Raw genomic sequence first — 19,328 nt, 5'->3', positions numbered from 1 at the left:
TTTCCAAATTAGAAACAATAATCTGCATGACTTAAAATCTTTTATTCATTTGGGTATTAAATTACTTAACACACAGGTTTACATTGAAACATTGTTCTCCCTGTGTTGTCTCAAGAAATAATTATGTCTATTTTCCTGTGAAGTCTACTAAAATCAATGTATAACCTATTGATTACACAGATTTTAGCTATAATCATATCTAAAAGTGACAAAAAAGATTATAAATGAAAGCTAAGAGTATATTTATAAGAGTTAGGTTTTAAGGTTTTTGTTTCATAGGAAGAAACCTATTATGTGGGTCTATAAAATGATCCAAACTTCAGAGAGACAGGAAGCTGATAACTTGATTTGTCTTCTTAATGGCTTTGGCTCATGAATAAATGATAATGGTTTGTTTTTCTTATCAAAAGAAATGGAATTTGTATGAGTCCTATTTGCCACATTTGCTCTACTTTTTAAAGGATTTCTAATTGCTAAGACATTCTTTATATTATTTATAATAAGTCAAAACTTTAACTGAAAGCCATTCTTTGACCATTAGCTGAATTTCAGGAAAGAAAACAGTTCGGTTCACCAAATCAATAAATCTAGCCACAGGCTGACTAAAAGCTTCCTTTAATCTTCTTCCTATTAGGTCTTCCTCTAAATTAAGCCATTCCCTGTATGAATTATTTAAGTGAATGGCATGGCTATAGAAAGATCACATATGATTCTTTATACAAAAATGCTCAAGGAACCTAAAAACATATCCATTCAGCATATTTCAGGAATTATAGTATGAATCAAGATGCTGTGTAGCTTAAAAAAAAGAAGATGCACAGTGGTGGCAGTGGTGGCGGTGACGGTGGTGTCCTGAAAAGCTTGAGAAATAGAAAAGTCAAGTTTATTTCCTGATTAGTGCAGGATGATTCCCAAAGGGCAGTTAAGTGTCTGGTCCAGACCAGCTATTAGCGATTAAGTAGTTCCCTTTCACTGTCAAGGCTCTTCCCCGAGGTGATGCCTAAATTCTTAATTTTAATATTTTATCTTGTTTCTTTTAGCTCCATCCTTTCTCACCAATAACTCTACACATTTCCACCATGCTGAATGCTTTCTCAACTCTGGAATTTACACTTTTCAAATGCCAACAAACTTAGTTACAAAATTTATATTTAGATATATTTGTATTTTTCGTGTTCCTCTCAAACCTTAGTCATTTTAGTTATATATTCCAATAATTACATATTTCACATTTTTAAATTTAGTTTGTGAATACTGGATGCTCTTCCAAATGTGTCCTCACAAAGTCACTGAGAAAGAAATTAACCTTTCTAAATTTCAATTCTTTAATGCTTTAAAAATTAATTTATTATTACTCTTCTTTTTCCTTCATGGTAAGCAATTCCCTTCTCCAGTCTTTATATTTCTACTTTCCAGATTTCTTTTCATTGTAGCAAACACCAAAGGAAAAATACAGACCATTTCAGAGTAAATAAGTCTCTTCCCTGCTCTCATTTATTAGATCTACTTCAAGGCTATATATATGGCAGTATTTTGAAAATGTTAACAGCTATTAATACCTTGAAGTTGGAAAAATAAGAAAGCCAGAGAAAATATATCACAAGCAACCAGTTTGAATATATGAAAAGCTACTTAGATCTTGATTTTCATATAAACATTAATTTTTACCATTATAAAAGACAACATAATTATATTTCATTTTTCTTTATAAAATTACTCTTTAACAGAATACTTGTTAGCTAGTCATCCCTTAGGTTTTTCTGTACTGATAAAAAGTTATTTTTAAAAGAAAAATATTTAAAACAATAATTGTTTCACAGAAACAGAAAGTCTCATTATCAAATTCTGATAAAAAACTATAATCACGGGTAGATTCTTACTATACTATTAATGTTCTTTCACCAAAAATGGATATTTAGGAAGTGTTCTGTTGGTAAACAAGACAAGCTTCTCAGTGATCTACAAAAGCGTCACAATAAAGATGAGGTAGTATGAGACTTCTCTACTTTTGTAAAAGGGAAATATCTTTAGAAGAGATATTTATCCTAGTATCGGTGTTAATGATATCCTGAGCCTCATTACTCCACAGACAGGTGCCATACTTAGTAGTTACCCCTCACTGTAACCAAGACAATTTTGAGATCACTGAGAAAAAAAAAATGATAGAAGATAATGGTAACAGAGATTTTCCTGGTTCAATTTTGTGGTAACGGCTAAAAATTTATTTTAAAGCTATTACTGAAAAATGCCATCTTTATGTTAACAGAACTGCAGGAAAGCAAAATGCTACTTCAACAGAAAAGCAATGATACCTATGAAACACCTGTTCTGAGTTGGAAAGTTGAGTCAAATTTCTTTCAATCCAGGTAGAAGTAGCTTACTACTGGACCTAAATTAGCATTGAGAAATCAATTACTATATTAAAAATGCCACTTTGTACAAAGGGCTAGACAGTTCACCAGAAGAAACTACTATCTAGGAAATTATGCACTGACTATTAAAAAAAAGAGGAGTTAGATAGGCTATCACTCCATTTACCTTTATTATACTGGGATAATGATGTTTCTAAATATACTTCCCTATCGAGACAGTAAATTTAAAGTATTAGTCCCAGTGCCCAGTACTGTTCAGTATGGCATAAGCCATGTAGCTCTCAAAATGTTTTCCCTTTGTTGAAGCCACAGTAAAGACATGTTAATTCTGAAAACAGGAGTAAGTATTTGAAACCTGAAAATCAAAACCAATATCAAGCTTCTTAAAAACTGAGCTCCACGTTTACTTCTTAAATCTTTAGTCAAGCTCAATTTAAAATAATGAAGACTACTTAGGTCCTCCTTGGTTATCAATGGCAATTTGTAGCTGTTTATAATATTGTGGCATTTCCCCAAAGTAACAGGCTCAGAGTTTCTATAAAAAGGCTAATTAGAAGCAACAGTTCATAAGTAAATACAGAAAAACCCCATAGTTGCTTAAATATGTTAGTAACTACTAGTTACTGATAGTGTTATCATTACTTTTTAAGCTTCCAGTGAGAAAGGAACAATATTCATGTTCTGAAAAGAGCAACTCATCTAAGTTGAGTGAAAGACCTATTCAAAAATAACAAATGACCACGCCACAGTGTAGAAAATAAACTCACCTCCAAAAAGTCATGTTCTCATTTGATTCTTCCCAATCGATCAAATTTAGTAATAGTTAATATTTAAAATGAAACACTTCAAGTTTAATTTTAAACAATTTTGTTACCTTCAGCATTCCTATTATTAAATTACAAAACTCAATTACATTGGTATAGATTGTGAATTATAACACTCAGCTTTACTGAAGAATTTTAAAACAACTCTGAAAGGGGGACAGGGAAACTATATTTTATGTATAGGAATGCCAATGGCATAGGTTAACAAGGAATTTACATTAGGAAAGAACATAAGATTATTTTTGAAGAAAAACACAAAATACCGATTACTTAACTGTATTTGCATTGCCTACCAAATTCCAAATATCCCTGGATCATAAGCAAATTACAATTAAAAAAAATCTTACAATCTATTTGGTAAAAACAAAAACCAAACACGTGGTCAAAAATATTCATTAACCCCTACTGTGTAACTTTAAACAATTATTGTTATCATAAGAAAAATAAACTGATCTGGAAGTAAAATTTAGGGCAGAGATTTATTTTGGATTTCAACTGCCCTTGTAGAAAAATTCAAAGTGGTATAAGAAAAATAAAATATTAAATGAAAATATGTATATAATCATTCTCATATACCTACACTTTTCCTAGCACTGTTGTTCTGGTGCATCAATCCTGAGTACTCTAACTTTTGATTTATAGTGATATTCCTTCAGATATAATTTCATAGAAGAAGGAATTGGAAGGGCATCAATGCCATCGTAAGTTGTACAGTTACAAATAACTGTTCTGCATATATGTTGCAAGGAAAAAGGGAAAGTCCGAATTAAAGGAGTGGATAAAAGTGGTTCAAAGAACATACAGGCACTTGGGTCCTTATAATGTTCTAGGAGCCCAGTAATGTCAGGAGAATGGAAGACACAAGGATCATGTGCATCAAAGCTAAAATTGTGATTCCACTGTTCAATTCTAGCGTGAAGAGAACGACTATAGCGTCTAAAACTAACAGAGAATAAATAGTCTTCCTGTGCTGAGTCTCGAAGTAAAAAGGTACCCTCTGGTTTTCCCTCTAGTAGAGCTTCAGCTGCATATTTATCCATAACTCCCCAGTAACATGGATTGTTATTGATCTGAAGGAGGTCTGGTACAAGACAGTGGACGTAATCAATCTGGGTATGGTACTTAGGAGGTGTTTCCAGCTGCAGGATTTCTTCATCCATTTCCCATTTGGGTTTGTTTCTTTTTCTGGAACTTGTGCAAAGTGTAATAATTTCATCATCTGAATCCATATCACTATCTTCTATACTGTTATTTGAAACCAGGTTCATCACAGAGCCAGTCACAGGACCACCTCTACATGAAGCACTGTTGGTGGTTATGACACAGGGCTGAACATCAGTATGTGAGAAGCAGTTCACCTCTTCTTCCACATTTCTTCTTTGTTTTAGCTGACCATCCCTCAATTCACTCTGAGCCAAGTCTGTGCTTACCCACTCACTGGATTTGGGATTTATAGGAGCAGTGTGTCGTTTAATAAAATGCCACCTAAAGGCTAAATCTGATCGAGGTGGAAAAGGACACTTATCTAACATGAGTTCACTGATATGAATTTTCCTTTTAGATGGAAGCCCCGAAGAGTGCCGACCACTACAATTCTTTATTGGGAAACACTGCCCCACGGCATCTTGCAGTTTCTGTTTAAGAGATCGGCCTAAAAATCTATGCCCACAGGAATGATCTAAATCCAACTCGATGGATGAACAGCTGTGCTTCCTTTCTTGGCTCCTTAAAGGAACTTCAGTTTTCTCTATAGCATTCACTGTTTCAGCATCTGAACAACTTTCACTCTTTTTTGACCAAGATAATTTCTTTCCACTCCACACATACCCGTCCTTTCTGTCAGCACTTCTACTTCGACTAGTTTTGGGCCTTACATCTACATTTTTGCTATTATTTTCACTACTTTCTGCCATTTTGATAAATTATCCACAAATTCCAGTGTTATAAATACTGCTTTTTTAGTTTTTCCAGGAGGGAGTTTCTTCTGGGCACTCTTTGGATGTATCTAAAGAAAAAAAAATCATTAGTCATTTGTCATTCATTTTGTATACAGTTTATATATTAACCCCCGACAGAAGATGAAAAACCAAAATTAGTACAGGTATAAGATAAGAGTACTGGATATATTGGAAGGCAGTTCCAAGATATTTTGTTCTCATTTAAATAATCTGCTTTACTATATACTAATAATTTCATAGGGCCAGGGAGTCAAGAACCTGAGTTCTTTTCCCACACCTAATTCTCAATATAGATTAGAAAAACTGAAGCTTCCTCTCTTAGCCAAACTGTATGCTCAAAATGTGAATAATTTCTAGTCTTGAGATACAGCTTATGCCAATATTTCCTCCCCTTATTTTTATTTCACAGCAAACCAGTCAGTGAATTGTTTGTAAGAGACAGTGAGAAATCTATGACTTGGTGTTTGAGAACCACTACCCTATAGTTCCTTTACTTCCCTCTCCTTGTTTTATTTCCTATTGATTGAAAATATGAACTTTTAAGTTATAAAATCTCTTAAAAATTTATTAAATAATCACCACTGAACAGTATGAATGCCATGCAAGCATTTGCAACACAATTCTGTCAACTCATTTCAGTAATTGCTCAATTTCACTATTAGTCTAGGCAATTCTTAGAAAATATGGAATAGAATAAAAATTTGTTATTTTACATACACACACACATACCCTTGTATTTTTCTTGGTAATTCTGAGAAACAGGTATAAACTTCTATAGGGCAATGACTTTCCCATGAAATTGGCTAGATATAGTAGAATTTACAATGTGAAATACTGAATTTTATTAAGACGAATAGTAATGATTGGTCATAGATGGGATTAAATTAACTCTTCTTAGGTGGAATAAGATTTAAACCCAGAATTGGGGGTAAGGATTCTATAATCTCAAATATTTTACAGATCAAAGTTGAATTTGGAGACTGAGAAAATCAGTCTCACTCAGCACACTAATTATGATTAAGTTTCTGATTATGTCAGAGGAACATTACAATCCTGACAGTCAAGTAAATGTTTATAGCCACTTGAATGTATTTTCAAAGCAATATGATTTGAAACAAACATCTGTAGTAAATACTTAAGCAAGTACCTAAAACTGTGAACTAATGAGTCAGACTTGCCAAATAAAGTACTCCATTGCTAAACACTGAATGGCACCTGGTGATTATACTGATTATTTTTATTTAGTGGGCTCACTAGTATATAGTCATTTAAAATCTATAGGGAAAATATTTTTAATTATAATTTTGGAAGATACATCATCACTTAGTATGCCAAAATTATATTCAACAGTATGCTCTGGCTGTTTATTGACTAAATTCCATTGAGCAAAAATAAACAAGGAGAAGAAACAAAGTAGGCTGAAGAATATGAAGAGTCATGGATTAGAAGAGACACTTGTTACTAAGAGACTGCACACATTTTTCAGGATAAAAAAGTAATAAGGGAGTCCCAAGCAGATATTTTTCATTAATACAACATAGTTTCTACTTTTTTTCTTTTTATGTTTATTTTTATTTTTGAGAGAGAGAGAGAGACAGAGTGCAAGTGGGGGGAGGGCAAAGAGAGAGAGAGAGAGAGAGAGAGAGAGAGAGAGAGAGACACAGAATCTGAGGCAGGCTCCAGGCTCTGAGCTATCAGCACAGAGCCCAACACGGGGCTCAAACTCACGAACTGTGAGATCATGACCTAAGCTGAAGTCAGATGTTTAATCGACTGAGCCACCTAGGTGCCCCAGTTTCTACTTTTTTTACTCAGTTGTGAAAAATATGTAAGATTTGAAATGCCTGGTGATTTACTAAAAAAATCAATATAGCAGTTTATTAAACTCTGTGACCAACTCAACTACACTGGATATGAGCTCCTTCATCTTGCCTCCCTGTTACCCCTACATTGTACTGTTCCTATTATCAGAGATAAACTCTCTCTCTCTGTTCTTGACGACATTCCCACCTTTACCAGGGTCTGTTTCAGTTTCTCTCAAGTTCTGTCTTCAATAACCAAGTCTCCTATAAAATCCTTTAGTGATTCTAATGCTTCTTTAGCTACTATACCTGCTGCTTTCTATTACTAAATATCTTAGTGAGTAGTATAACTTCATTTCCTCTCAAAATGAAAGTAGCTTTTTGTTTTTTTCTGATTATAAAATAAATAATTGTCCGGCTTGAAATGGCCAAGTGGGGGCACCTGGGTGACTTAATTGGTTGACCATCCACCTCTTGGTTGCAAATCAGGTCATCATCCTAGGGTCATGGGATTGAACCTTGCATCAGGCTCTGCACTGAGTGTGGAGCCTGCTTAAGATCCTCTCTCTCCCTCCCTCCCTCCCTCCCTCCCTCCCTCTCTCCCCCCACCCCGCTCCTCTCCCCCACTCATGTTATCTCTTATTCTCTCAAGAGAGTAAGAATTCTCTCAATAAGAGAATATAAATAAATAAAATGGCCAAGTGAAAATCTTTTCACTTCATCCTTTTCTCAGAAGTTAGCCCAAAAGAAGGAAAAATCAGAAATTAAAATACAAAGCTTTTATCTTCAATGAGACTAGCAGATATCTATCACCTGAATCACAAAATATGAGGACAGAATATGAATGGAGGACCAATATCTGACTCAGCAACAGAAGAGGTACCAACAGAGAGGTAGGTAACAGTAGGCACAGAAGTGACATGAATGAGAAGCAAGCCAACAGAGTGGGCGAAGTCCAGGACCCAGAGGCACCAGGTACTATAGAAAATGTGGGTGGAGAACAGGGTGGAAAATGGAGAGGTACGTACTTCCAGCAGATGTATAGCTCTGGTTCTTACTCCTACACTTAGAGGAGATGGGATATTTATCATTTGGAGAAACTGAACCAGAGAGGCTCAGGGCTTTGGATACCAGACACAGGGGTAGAAGGGAGGTTGGGATTAAAATCAGAATGAAAGTTCCTGCCTCCTTCTTCAATCTGGCTTCCAGAACTCCAGCATCCAGACTCGTATCTCCTAATAGGGAATTAAAAGAGACTTTGCCAAAGAATGGAATGGACAAGGAGAAAAGACCTCTAGATGCTGACACCTGGGACTCCTCCAATAAAAAGCTGGAAGGCCACCCAAGCATACAGAGAAGCTTGCTAGTCCATAAGCCCCACCTACTCACAGCTGTCAGGCAGCATTGTTGTGCTTCATTCACTCTGGAATATGAATGAATAGTCATAGGTCATCAGACTTTTGAGGAAAGTCTCTAACAGAAACTAAAAAAACATTAAGAACTGAAAGAAAACAATACCTATAAAAAGAGCAGAAAACAAAACTGATTTCTTCCAAGTTAAGAGAAGATATTACATCTATGAATGAGCAAGAGAAGTATGGGACAATCAGAGAATAAGAAAGCTTTGGGAATTAAAAATATGATTACAGAAATAAAATATTCAATAGGAAAACTGGAGGATAAATTGAGGAAATACTAGGAAGTAGGAAAAAATGATTAGAAGAGATAAGAAAACTAGAGGAACAATACATACATTTCATACCAAATAACAAAATAAAGGGGGAGAAACTATACAAAAAACCACATTAGGAAATTTCCTAGAACCAAAGTACATGAGCCTCCATAATGAAAGAGCTTTCAGTACCCAGCACAATGGGGCAAAATACACAATGGGCTACATTATTCTAAAATTTTACAACCCTAGAGATGAAGACATAATATAGTTAAGAGAGTAGATCTCACGTTAAGCATTCTTACCGTAGTTAAATAAACAAATAAGTCTAAGCCAAAAAAAAAAAAATTAAAAATTAAAAAAATAAAAAACAGTCTTCTTGTGGGAAAAAAGTCACAAAGGAATGTAAATAAAACGGCATCTGTTTCTCAATAGTAATATTAGGAGCTAGAGGCTAGTTTTGGAATCTAGAAGCTAGTTTCCAACTTTGAAGAGACAACCAGTCAAATTATCAATCAAGTATCAGGATAAGAGGGGCACCTGGGTGGCTCAGATGGGTGGGTGCTCAACTTTGGCTCAGGTCATGATCTCACAGTTGATGAGTTCGAGTCCCACATCAGGCTCATTGCTGTTGGCATGGAGCCTGCTTTGGATCCTCTGACCCCCTCTTTCTACTCCCCCCTCCCGGCTTTCGCACTCTCTCTCAAAAACAAATAAGCATAAAAAAACACACACACAAATTTCCAGACATGCAAAACATCAACAATTTTACCTCATACTGGAAGATACAGTCTTCTAAAATTACAGTCGTATAACACATCAAAAGATATAACACAGGAAATAAGACATTTAACATAGCAGAAAGGAAATCTGAATTCTTAGGGTGATGAAGAAGGAAAGTCTCTAGACAACAGGGTATCCAGAGCAACTAGTCGATAAAATTACACAAGGCCATAGGCTCCAAGGTGGAGGATCTTGAGGAAAAAAAAAAAATAGAACTGATTTTCCCCTGCTTGTGCTCTCTCTCAAAATAAATAGACATTAAAAAAAAGAAGAAGAAGAAGAAAAAGAAAGGGGTGCCTGGGTGGCTTAGTTAGTTGAGGATCTGACTTCAGCTCAGGTAATGATCTCGTGGTTCATGGGTTCGAGCCCCGCATCAGGTTCTGCGCTGACAGCTCAGAGCCTGGAGCCTGCTTTGGATTCCGTGTCTCCCTTTCTCTCTGCCCGTCCCCTGCTTGTGCGCTGTCTCTCTCCCTCTCTCTCAAAAATAAACATTAAAAAAATTAAAAAAAAAGAAAACAGAATTGTAAAACACCTGACTCAGCCATGAATGATATTTACATATTCACCAAAACTCTGATATAATTGAGAAAACAAAATGAAAAGAAGGAAACTAAAAGAGTTAAATCCTCATCTATCATGAGAGAAACTCAACTGATGTCTGTTAACTGATGAACCAAGAAAGAGAAGTATAAGCATATGATTTAGAAATATAAAGGTAAATATCAGAAAAACAGAGATTGAAAGTAGATGCCTCTGGGATGGGTTCAGTTGCAGCATTTCTTAGCTTATCTAAACTTCCAGTTTAATTTAAATTTTAACCTAGGCACATATATCGTTTTGATAGAAATAATAATAATTCATACTCACTGGGACAAATTCAAACTAAGCTTCAAGTTATCAGGAAAAACCCAAAATTATCCATAATCCTACCACCCAGCAGTAACCATTTTAACATTTTCAATATCTCTATGCATGTATATGACAAGGATGCAGTTCCACAGCACAATGACAATGGGCATTAGTAATATGGTTTGAGTCCAGTTTATTTTATACTAGCCATATCACCTGAAACCTCAGTTTTTTCCATCTGAAAAATGGAGATATTAATGCCATCTATTTCATTGAGCTGTTGGGGATTAAACAGAATAATGTATGTTAAGTACTCAGCCAGATCCTAAATGTATTAAGCACTCAATAAATTTTTTTTAAAGAAAGATATTAGATATATTGTTTTATTAAGGCACGTAAGCCAGTTTAATAGAAATAGTTTATAACGACAAAAATCACAAGAATACTTCTGTCTCTAGCCGAATTCTAACTACAAAGTTTATGAGCAAATATAATTTTCAGGAGGATAACAAAATGTTTCAAAGTGAAAAGGGATCAATATGCCAGATATAGCTGAAACTCAACAGACCACGAAGCTAGAGAATAATTTGACATTTTCCCCCAGAGAACTAGTTTCCAGCCTTAATAAAGTTTACCTGCCAACATAACAGGTTTACTTCAGCAAGGCTTACCAACTTGTATATGCTAGGTACCTATCAGTTAAGTATCTCCGGATTTTAGGTTAACTGTTCTTATGTGTGTAAATGCTGTAGGTGTCCACAGAATAAAATGAAATACCATTGCCCTAGATGAATTTTCCATACATTTATCTGTACTTCGAGTTTGTGCACAGAAAATCTTGACTTATTTTCAAAAGTATCTCAGAACTATAGCCTTATATAAATTTCACATAGCTATTCTTTTGCTAGAAAATTGAGTTCATCTTCAGAAGTTCATCCCACTTTCATAAATTATTGCAAAAATTTGATTTGGTAAAACATACCATATCAATATATGTATATGGGCTAGAATGTCATTTAATGTTGTAATCTTCAAGGTAGTAAGAAAATTTAACTTCTATTTATATTTGTATAAATAATAGAAAAATTAAAATTTATTAATATTGAATACATGGTTGGCAATGTTCCCATCACTTGTTGTCAGATGGTTATGTGCTGGATGGTGTGCTGTTCCTGGGAGAAGAATAGGAGTTCCAAAAAGTTGAGGACCTGATGCCAGCCCTCTCCAATTCTTTGTTCACCTTTATGGATTGCACCTGCTTCCATGTTACTGGAAAAGATTTATGGATTATATTACCTTAAATAAGTAAATCTTCACAATACTTTGTAAATAGACACAATGATGGAAATTTTATAACATACTAGGTTTGCTAGCTACCTCAGAGCAAAGTACTTAAGTTGTTGAAATTGAAGATGAGTTATGCATTTTTCTTTCACAAAATGACAGGTGTTCTAAAATTGATGATCTTTATTTACTGGGATAAGTTGCTCTCAGCAGCTATTTAGCAGATATATGAAGAAAGAAAGGCAAAACAAAATATCTAAGTGGTCATTTCATGGTATAGGTAACATCTTAATTACTATGAAAGTAACTGCTTAAAGAAAACATGCTATGGAGAAATCTTTTTTAAAAAAAGATATTCAAATTTCCTTATTACATGATTTTTTTTTTTTTACAAAAATGATAAAAATGCATCATGTATATAAACTCTCACATCTTTACACTTAAGATGCATGGGAAAATAATTTTCTAATCTCTTCCACAAGTTTCATTAAACCTTAAAATTCTTAAAAGTAAAAAAATTAAATCACACTGTTACCAATAAAAATAACATTAATTTTTAGTGAGAACAAAATTATTTTTATTGTTATATTTTTCAAGACTAAAGATGAATTTTGGAGAAGTGTTTTGGTGTCTCGCCTATACAGGTAAAATCTGAATGTAAAAAAAAACTGTAGGGTTCTAAATCTGAACAAATCCTTTCAAATAGCCTATCATTAATTCTTGGAATTTTATGCACTTTGCATAAACGAAGCAGAAGAGACACAAATTCCTAAGAAAGTAGCTTTACTACCATTTTAATGTAGTATAGAAATCAAAGGTGATATTTTAAAACGTGCTGACAGGGGCGCCTGGGTGGCGCAGTCGGTTAAGCGTCCGACTTCAGCCAGGTCACAATCTCGCGATCCGTGAGTTGGAGCCCCCGCGTCAGGCTCTGGGCTGATGGCTCAGAGCCTGGAGCCTGTTTCCGATTCTGTGTCTCCCTCTCTCTCTGCCCCTCCCCCGTTCATGCTCTGTCTCTCTCTGTCCCAAAAATAAATAAACGTTGAAAAAATAAATAAATAAATAAAACGCGCTGACAAATCAAAGATCTTTGTTGGTAACTACAGAGGTGTTTTTTGTTTTGTTTTGTTTTGTTTTAAGAGGGTGAAAAAAAATCACTTGGGAGAAGGTTGCTTTGGCTTTTGATTCAATAATTAATTTTTTATGAAGGCAGCTAAATAACATTGCTCTGGGGAGTACACAGTGACATCTTTCAAAAAAATTATTTCTTTTTTTTATTATTTTTTTTTAATGTTTATTTATTTCTGAGACAGACAGAGACAGAGCATGAGTGAGGGAGGGGCAGAGAGAGAGGGAGACACAGAATCAGAAGCAGGCTCCAGGCTCTGAGCTGCCAGCACAGAGACCAACGTGGGGCTCGAACTCACAAACCATGAGATCATGACCTGAGTCAAAGTCAGTCTCTCAACCAACTGAGACACCTAGGCGCCCCCAAAAAATTATTTCTTAATAAGCAAGAGGCAAATATCTAAAAAGCAAATTTATATAAAAGTCATTTTCAAGAAAGCAAGTTCCCAGATTCAGTAACCATTTGATCCCAAATACTACCACCAGTTGCAAGGATGGTGAAATGAAAATGAAATCCAACATGAACATTCTACAAGCAAAAGCTTAAATAACATTTAGTTAGTTCTACTGAATAAGGCCAGATAGGTGATTTTAATTCAAGATTTCTACAGAAAACTGTTAAAAAGCCAGTAATTAAAAGGTTAAACTTCATCAATCTGGAAAACTCATTGTATTCTCTATAATGTTGGATACCAGAGCATTATTGTATATATTAATTATTCATTGAACAAGTACTTTATCTATAATGCTGATACATATCTAAGACCAGAATTCATGTGAATACTAAATTAAAATAAATTTGATCCTAATAGAATTATTTATTACACTACATTAAGAATTTAAAAATAAATTATTACTCTGGTAGTAATTCAGACCTGGGAATTTCCTTACCAAATTCATGATTCCAAAGTTTACTTGCCATTATGTGGCCCAAAACTCCCTGAAAGCATTCTGATCATAGTCTGTGATATTTGAATTAGATTCTGTGGGTGATAGTCCTTAACATTTGATCATAGTCTGATACTTAAGGAGGATTCTGTGGCACATTTAGGGCCCACAAATGGAATACACTGGATAGTAGATGACAGATGAATTCCTTGAAATGTTAAGAAAAAAATGTGAAAAATAAATTTGTTCATATGAAAAAATCTCCGAACTAAAATACATTTTTTTCTCATTACAAAAGCAATACAGGTTCATTTTTCAGTAAATATTTTTAGTGTCTCTTTTATTCATGCTACCAAGGAAGGGCTCACGAGAGACTTAATCCGATTAAAAAACAAAACAAAACAAGCAAAAGGAATTATTGATTAGTACCACTACATTCTCCTCTTCTCCCACTCTCCATTTACTTTCCCAATTATAGTTTGCTTATGTCACTGTCCCCCATTCTACTTTTGTGGACACTAGTTCTAAAAGATGTTAATACACTTTCTAGAGAAATAGGGGTTTCTTTGACAAACAAATTTAGGAATGGCTTCCCCTCTGAAAGATCATGTTGCATATTTTGTAAAGGTTCTGAGAGGTCCTTCAGTTAAGAAGCCTGGTTAAGCCCTAGTTTCCTATACTTGGCTTACAGAAATCCTTCTAGAGCACATTTTAGGGGAAACATTAACTTGGTCTAATATTTAAATGATTGTACATTCCCTGAGCCAAAAAGAAATGTCTGGGAACCTGTCACTGAAGAAGGTGAGTAAAGAGAGCAGAAAACTAAGCTGGCAGTACCTAGACTTTTAAAAGTGGAAGGACCTTAAAAGAATCTCAGAAACCAGAACCTTTAAGATAGAGGATTGCAACTCTTTAGGGAATAAACTAGATTGAACGGATGTATTTTTTCTTTCCAATTTGTAATTTTTAAATATAAAAACAATATATGCTCAGTATAAAATATATGGAACATTCAGACAAGTTTAAAAAGGAGGAAAAAACTATAATTCAATTACCTAGAGACGATCAGTTCAGACATTTTGGCTTATTTCCTTGCAATCTTTTTTCCTATGAAAGAAATTTAGTCTAAAGAGAAAATTTTAATGTTTTAAAGATCTATAAAAAATTAATAATCTGCACTTTTTCACTACACTATATTTAAAAATGAAGCATGGTGGGGTGCCTGGGTGGCTCAGCTGATTAGGAGTCCGACTGGTGAGTTTGGCTCCAGTCATGATTTCATCGTTTTTGAGTTTCAGCCCCACATCGGGGTTTGCATTGACAAGTGTGGAGCCTGCTTGGGATTCTCTCTCTTTCCCTCTCTCTCTGCCCATCCTCTGCTGGTGCACACGCTTGCAGTCACTCTCTCTCTCTCTCTCTCGTTCTCTCAAAATGAATAAATAAACTTAAAAAAGTGAAGCATGGTGCAGATGAAATAGCATAAGGGTCTAAATCATCAAACATGGGCTAAAATTCAGAATTTGTCACTTACTAGTTATGTCACCTGATTTTTAAAATCTAATTTAGCTTCAGTTTTCACATTGTAAAATCTGGATAATGCAAGCTGTCTCCTGTTTTTACTGCCAGGATTAAGGCATATGAAAATAGCATAGCATTGAACTTAATGAAAATACATATTTGCTACTTTCCATTATTATTCAGAACTTTTCACGTAGAAGTTAATTTCTAAAAACGAGAGGTTGGAAAGTTGCAAAATTTTTAAAAAGTAACAAGAGGAAACAGGTCATCTATAAGGCTAGAAAATCTACACAAAAATATACCTCGAAAATCTGAGATGGAGGAGGCTTCAGCATCTGAAATATCATAAAACACTTTATGTTATTCCTGATATTAAACAGTGTCTTTTTAGAAAGTTATAAAACTTTATAAATTCTTTTTTTTTTTTTTTTTTTAATTTTTTTTTTTTTTTTTCAACGTTTATTTATTTTTGGGACAGAGAGAGACAGAGCATGAACGGGGGAGGGGCAGAGAGAGAGGGAGACACAGAATCGGAAACAGGCTCCAGGCTCTGAGCCATCAGCCCAGAGCCCGACGCGGGGCTCGAACTCACGGACCGCGAGATCGTGACCTGGCTGAAGTCGGACGCTTAACCGACTGCGCCACCCAGGCGCCCCAAAAACTTTATAAATTCTTTACAAAAATATTATGGGTATAAATAACCAAACTTTTAATTATTAAAGAAACTGTAGTTTCTTGCAAGCTAACTTAGTAAATATATAGATTTCAACGGAAATAGTAGGTAGGTTTTTTTTAAACTAATTATAAATTATTCTTTCCACTGTTTTACAATAATTACATATGCTTACATTTTAGCCTGGGTGACGTTTTACCTATGCTAGTTGTTAACAAACTACTATAAGATGATTCTTTTAAGATGATTCATTTAAATAAAATGCTTTAGTGTCCTGATATGTTTTATTAAATTCTAAGTTTTATGGCAACAGTTATGATTTGGAGAGGCAGAATAGTAGAGTACCTTGAACCAGAAGGAAAAAGATCTGTGCTCTAAAAAAAAAAAAAAGACATGTGCTCTACTTCTAGTTCCGACATTTGGTAGGAGTATGACTTTGGACAAACCACAATCTTTCCAAATCTTGGTTTCTTCATCAATAAAAGAGTGATTATATTTGTCTTGCTGTGTAAGGATTCACTATCCATGTTAACAACATAATCAAATTGTATGGCTGTCTTTAGCCACAGGAACTGGATAGCTGGAAATAGAACTTTTACTATATTGCATTTTATACCTTAGGAAGTTTATACATATGCCAAGTAATATTTACTCCAAAAATTAAATAGCTGGTAAGTTTCAGGACACCTTCAGAGATACACAAATCAGATTTCTAAACTGTCTTCATTGTTATTTTTTTTCAATACTCTGTTCCCTTCAGTTATTTTAACCTTCTCTTCCAGCCTTCTTTCACACAATTAGTGATTTTTACATCGAGTACATATTGTATTGAAAAGGCATTTTTTAAACTCCTTCCATAAGGTAATACTGATATACTTCTCAGATAAACTGAGTCTCTCCGAATATATGATATAGATAACACTCATCACCATCAGCAGAATGATAATATATATTCGTGTTCTCTCACCCTATTGCCCTTGAGAACAGTATTTGTGAACCTAAGGGTCCTAAAAGTGGTCGCAACAGAGCAAAGCTAATCTTCATTGCGTTGAAACTGCGACCTTGGGATCATTTTCAGTGAGTTCATTCAGCTACCCACTCCTGTGAGACACGTACTATGAATGATAAATAAATCCATTTGGAAAATTTTGACAGCCAGATCAGTGACAGCTACAATGGATTTTTTAAAAAAGCTATGTTATCCTAAATAACCAAACAATTTTGCAAACATTTAAGTTACATGCATTTCATTACTACACTGTCTAATACATGTTGTTTGAATGTCAGTTTCCATCAACAAGGGCATGAACTCATTGACATTAAAATTTGCAGGCTTTTGAACGAGAAATGGGACTTGTGAAAATATTATACTCGCAAAAGTAAGAATACATCTTTTAATGTTTGAAAACTATTTTAAAAATTTTGCTTAATGATTTAAACAAAAATAAATTCCAATTTGAATAAAAACATTAAGTACCCACCCAAGCACCCTGTTAATAACACCAGACATTAGTAACAATTAGTTTTATACATCCATGAGTATCTCCTATATACTGTAACAATCAATGGAAGTAATGTCTCCATTTTAGAGATGAGGAATATGACATTCAGAAAAAGTAAAGCATATTCAAGGTCATACAATGAGTAACTGACAGAGTGAAAATTAAAACCTACAGTTGTTCAACTCTAAGGCCCAAGTTCTTGTCAAACATGTGAAATTTGTAAAGGAAATTTTTCTTTAACCTATGAATCACAGGGCCTGATTGCTAAGACAGAGTGAAGGGAGAGAAGTACAGACACCATTCAGAGTTTAAAGTTACATGGTGTTGGGGCGCCTGGGTGGCGCAGTCGGTTAAGCGCCCGACTTCAGCCAGGTCACGATCTCGCGGTCCGTGAGTTGGAGCCCCGCGTCAGGCTCTGGGCTGATGGCTCAGAGCCTGGAGCCTGTTTCCGATTCTGTGTCTCCCTCTCTCTCTGCCCCTCCCCCGTTCATGCTCTGTCTCTCTCTGTCCCAAAAATAAATAAAAACGTTGGAAAAAAAAAAATAAAGTTACATGGTGTTATAGATATTATAGTTAGGTCATTTTATACCTATAACTGTTGGTCCAATTTATAGATTCTTCTTAGGCTGAGGTCTGAATATTACTACCTTGAAATCTCATCATGATATACTCAGTATAGAGACAAATATTATCAGAGTTCATCTTTAATCCCATAGTTTATCCAGTTATATTCACTTGGATAAAAAAACTACAAATCAGTCTATGTTAAAACTAACGAATGATATCCAAATAAAATTAAGTCACTCAGAAAGAATCATCTCAGGTATCTTTGGCTGTTGTGGGAAATCAACAATAGGTTGGCTATTTTCCCATAAATCCCAAGCTCATTTTCGGCTCATCATTCTTCCTCTTCATTCATATACCAAACTTAAGTATCTAGGAAGCCTACTGGGAGCGCTAGTACTCAAAACAACTCTTCACACAATGCCAAGACCTTAAGAACAATAGCACGGTTTGTGTAACTGTGCAACTTTTCACAATGGGACTAGATTAAAAAACAATGGGGAAATCTCTGTAACAAAAAAAAGTCTCATTTATGTCATAAACTAGTGTTCGATGGAGACTACAAGGTGGGTACCACAAAAATATTCAATTGTGAAGGTATTCAACAGAGACTGGTCCACCAACATGGGGACACAATCTAAACCATAAACTTAATGGCCAAGACCTTCGCGCAGACTGCAAGGAGCGAAGTATTCAACAATATATTTTAGTTCTGGCTCTTCTTTTAGATCTAAGTACTCACTCCAGTGAACTTCAGGTCGGGTCTAAACGGGGAAACCCAAGTTACTTTCTTCTTCTGAGATATATATATATATATATATATATATATATATATATATATATATATATATATATGAAGAGTGCCCCCCAAATAAGCATTAATGTACGGGCCATACCTCCAGAGACTGAGAACTAAGATTAAAGTCTTCCCTTCTTTATCTCCATAGAAACGACAAGGAGAGGGCGCGAAGGATGCCAAGATGAAAGGTTTGGGAAGAGTCTTGCTCTCCTGGGGAGAAGATGCTCAAATACCTCATTCTTTAGCAGGGCCCCACGGAGGGGCTGGACAAGTTCAGGAACTCGGACATGGTTGCATGTTAGGAGAGCCTGGAAAGCGGTAGCAGACCCCAATCGACAAGGCCAGGCAGCAACCACCCTTCCCCCACTCACCTCTCAGAGCGCAGCTTAACTGGAGTTGTCCGAGTAACTGCCGCCATCACCATCGCCATCACTCTGGGTACTCGCTAAGGTGAAGGGAGGCCCAGTCACTCCTGCACCTCCTGTAGGTCCTATAAGGCGGATGCCTTTCTGCAAGCTGACACCCCTCGGCGCTGGGTTCTGGTCTCAGAGGATGCGGTCACCGCCTCCACCTGCTCCCAAGGCGCTGCCATCACTTCCGTGTTGGGCACCCTCCCTTTCTTCCTCACTCCCCCAGCAACCGGCTTTCTCCTTTGCAGGCGGCGCGTAGCTGACGCCACCACCCGGCGACTTCGGTCTTGCTCTGCGCCGGG

General features: G+C 35.5%; 1 protein-coding gene across 2 annotated transcripts; it reads right to left on the bottom strand.

Moving 5' to 3' along the window:
• Positions 1-23: 23 nt before the first annotated feature.
• SOCS4 (suppressor of cytokine signaling 4) lies at positions 24-19,310 on the bottom strand. 2 transcript variants are annotated; one of them, XM_045451029.1, is made up of 3 exons: positions 18,988-19,265; positions 15,381-15,413; positions 24-5,201 (listed from the first exon to the last, which is right to left on the bottom strand). In XM_045451029.1, the coding sequence occupies exon 3, from the start codon at positions 5,107-5,109 to the stop codon at positions 3,784-3,786; it is 1,326 nt and encodes a 441-aa protein (XP_045306985.1). In that variant the 5' UTR covers positions 5,110-5,201; positions 15,381-15,413; positions 18,988-19,265; the 3' UTR covers positions 24-3,783. The 2 variants fall into 2 exon arrangements, with proteins under 2 accessions (XP_045306985.1, XP_045306984.1); XM_045451028.1 differs by lacking the exon at positions 15,381-15,413 and having other exon boundaries at positions 18,988-19,310.
• Between the last annotated feature and the right edge of the window lie 18 nt (positions 19,311-19,328).

Source organism: Leopardus geoffroyi, chromosome B3 (genome assembly GCF_018350155.1).
Source record: "Leopardus geoffroyi isolate Oge1 chromosome B3, O.geoffroyi_Oge1_pat1.0, whole genome shotgun sequence".
In the NCBI taxonomy this organism is placed as follows: domain Eukaryota; kingdom Metazoa; phylum Chordata; class Mammalia; order Carnivora; family Felidae; genus Leopardus; species Leopardus geoffroyi.
Note: the sequence above shows the minus strand (reverse complement) of the source record. Positions and strands in the feature narration are given on the sequence as shown.

Excerpts from the sequence above, each read along its gene's own strand:
- SOCS4 (XM_045451028.1), bottom strand. The coding sequence starts at position 5,109 with ATGGCAGAAAGTAGTGAAAATAATAGCAAAAATGTAGATGTAAGGCCC.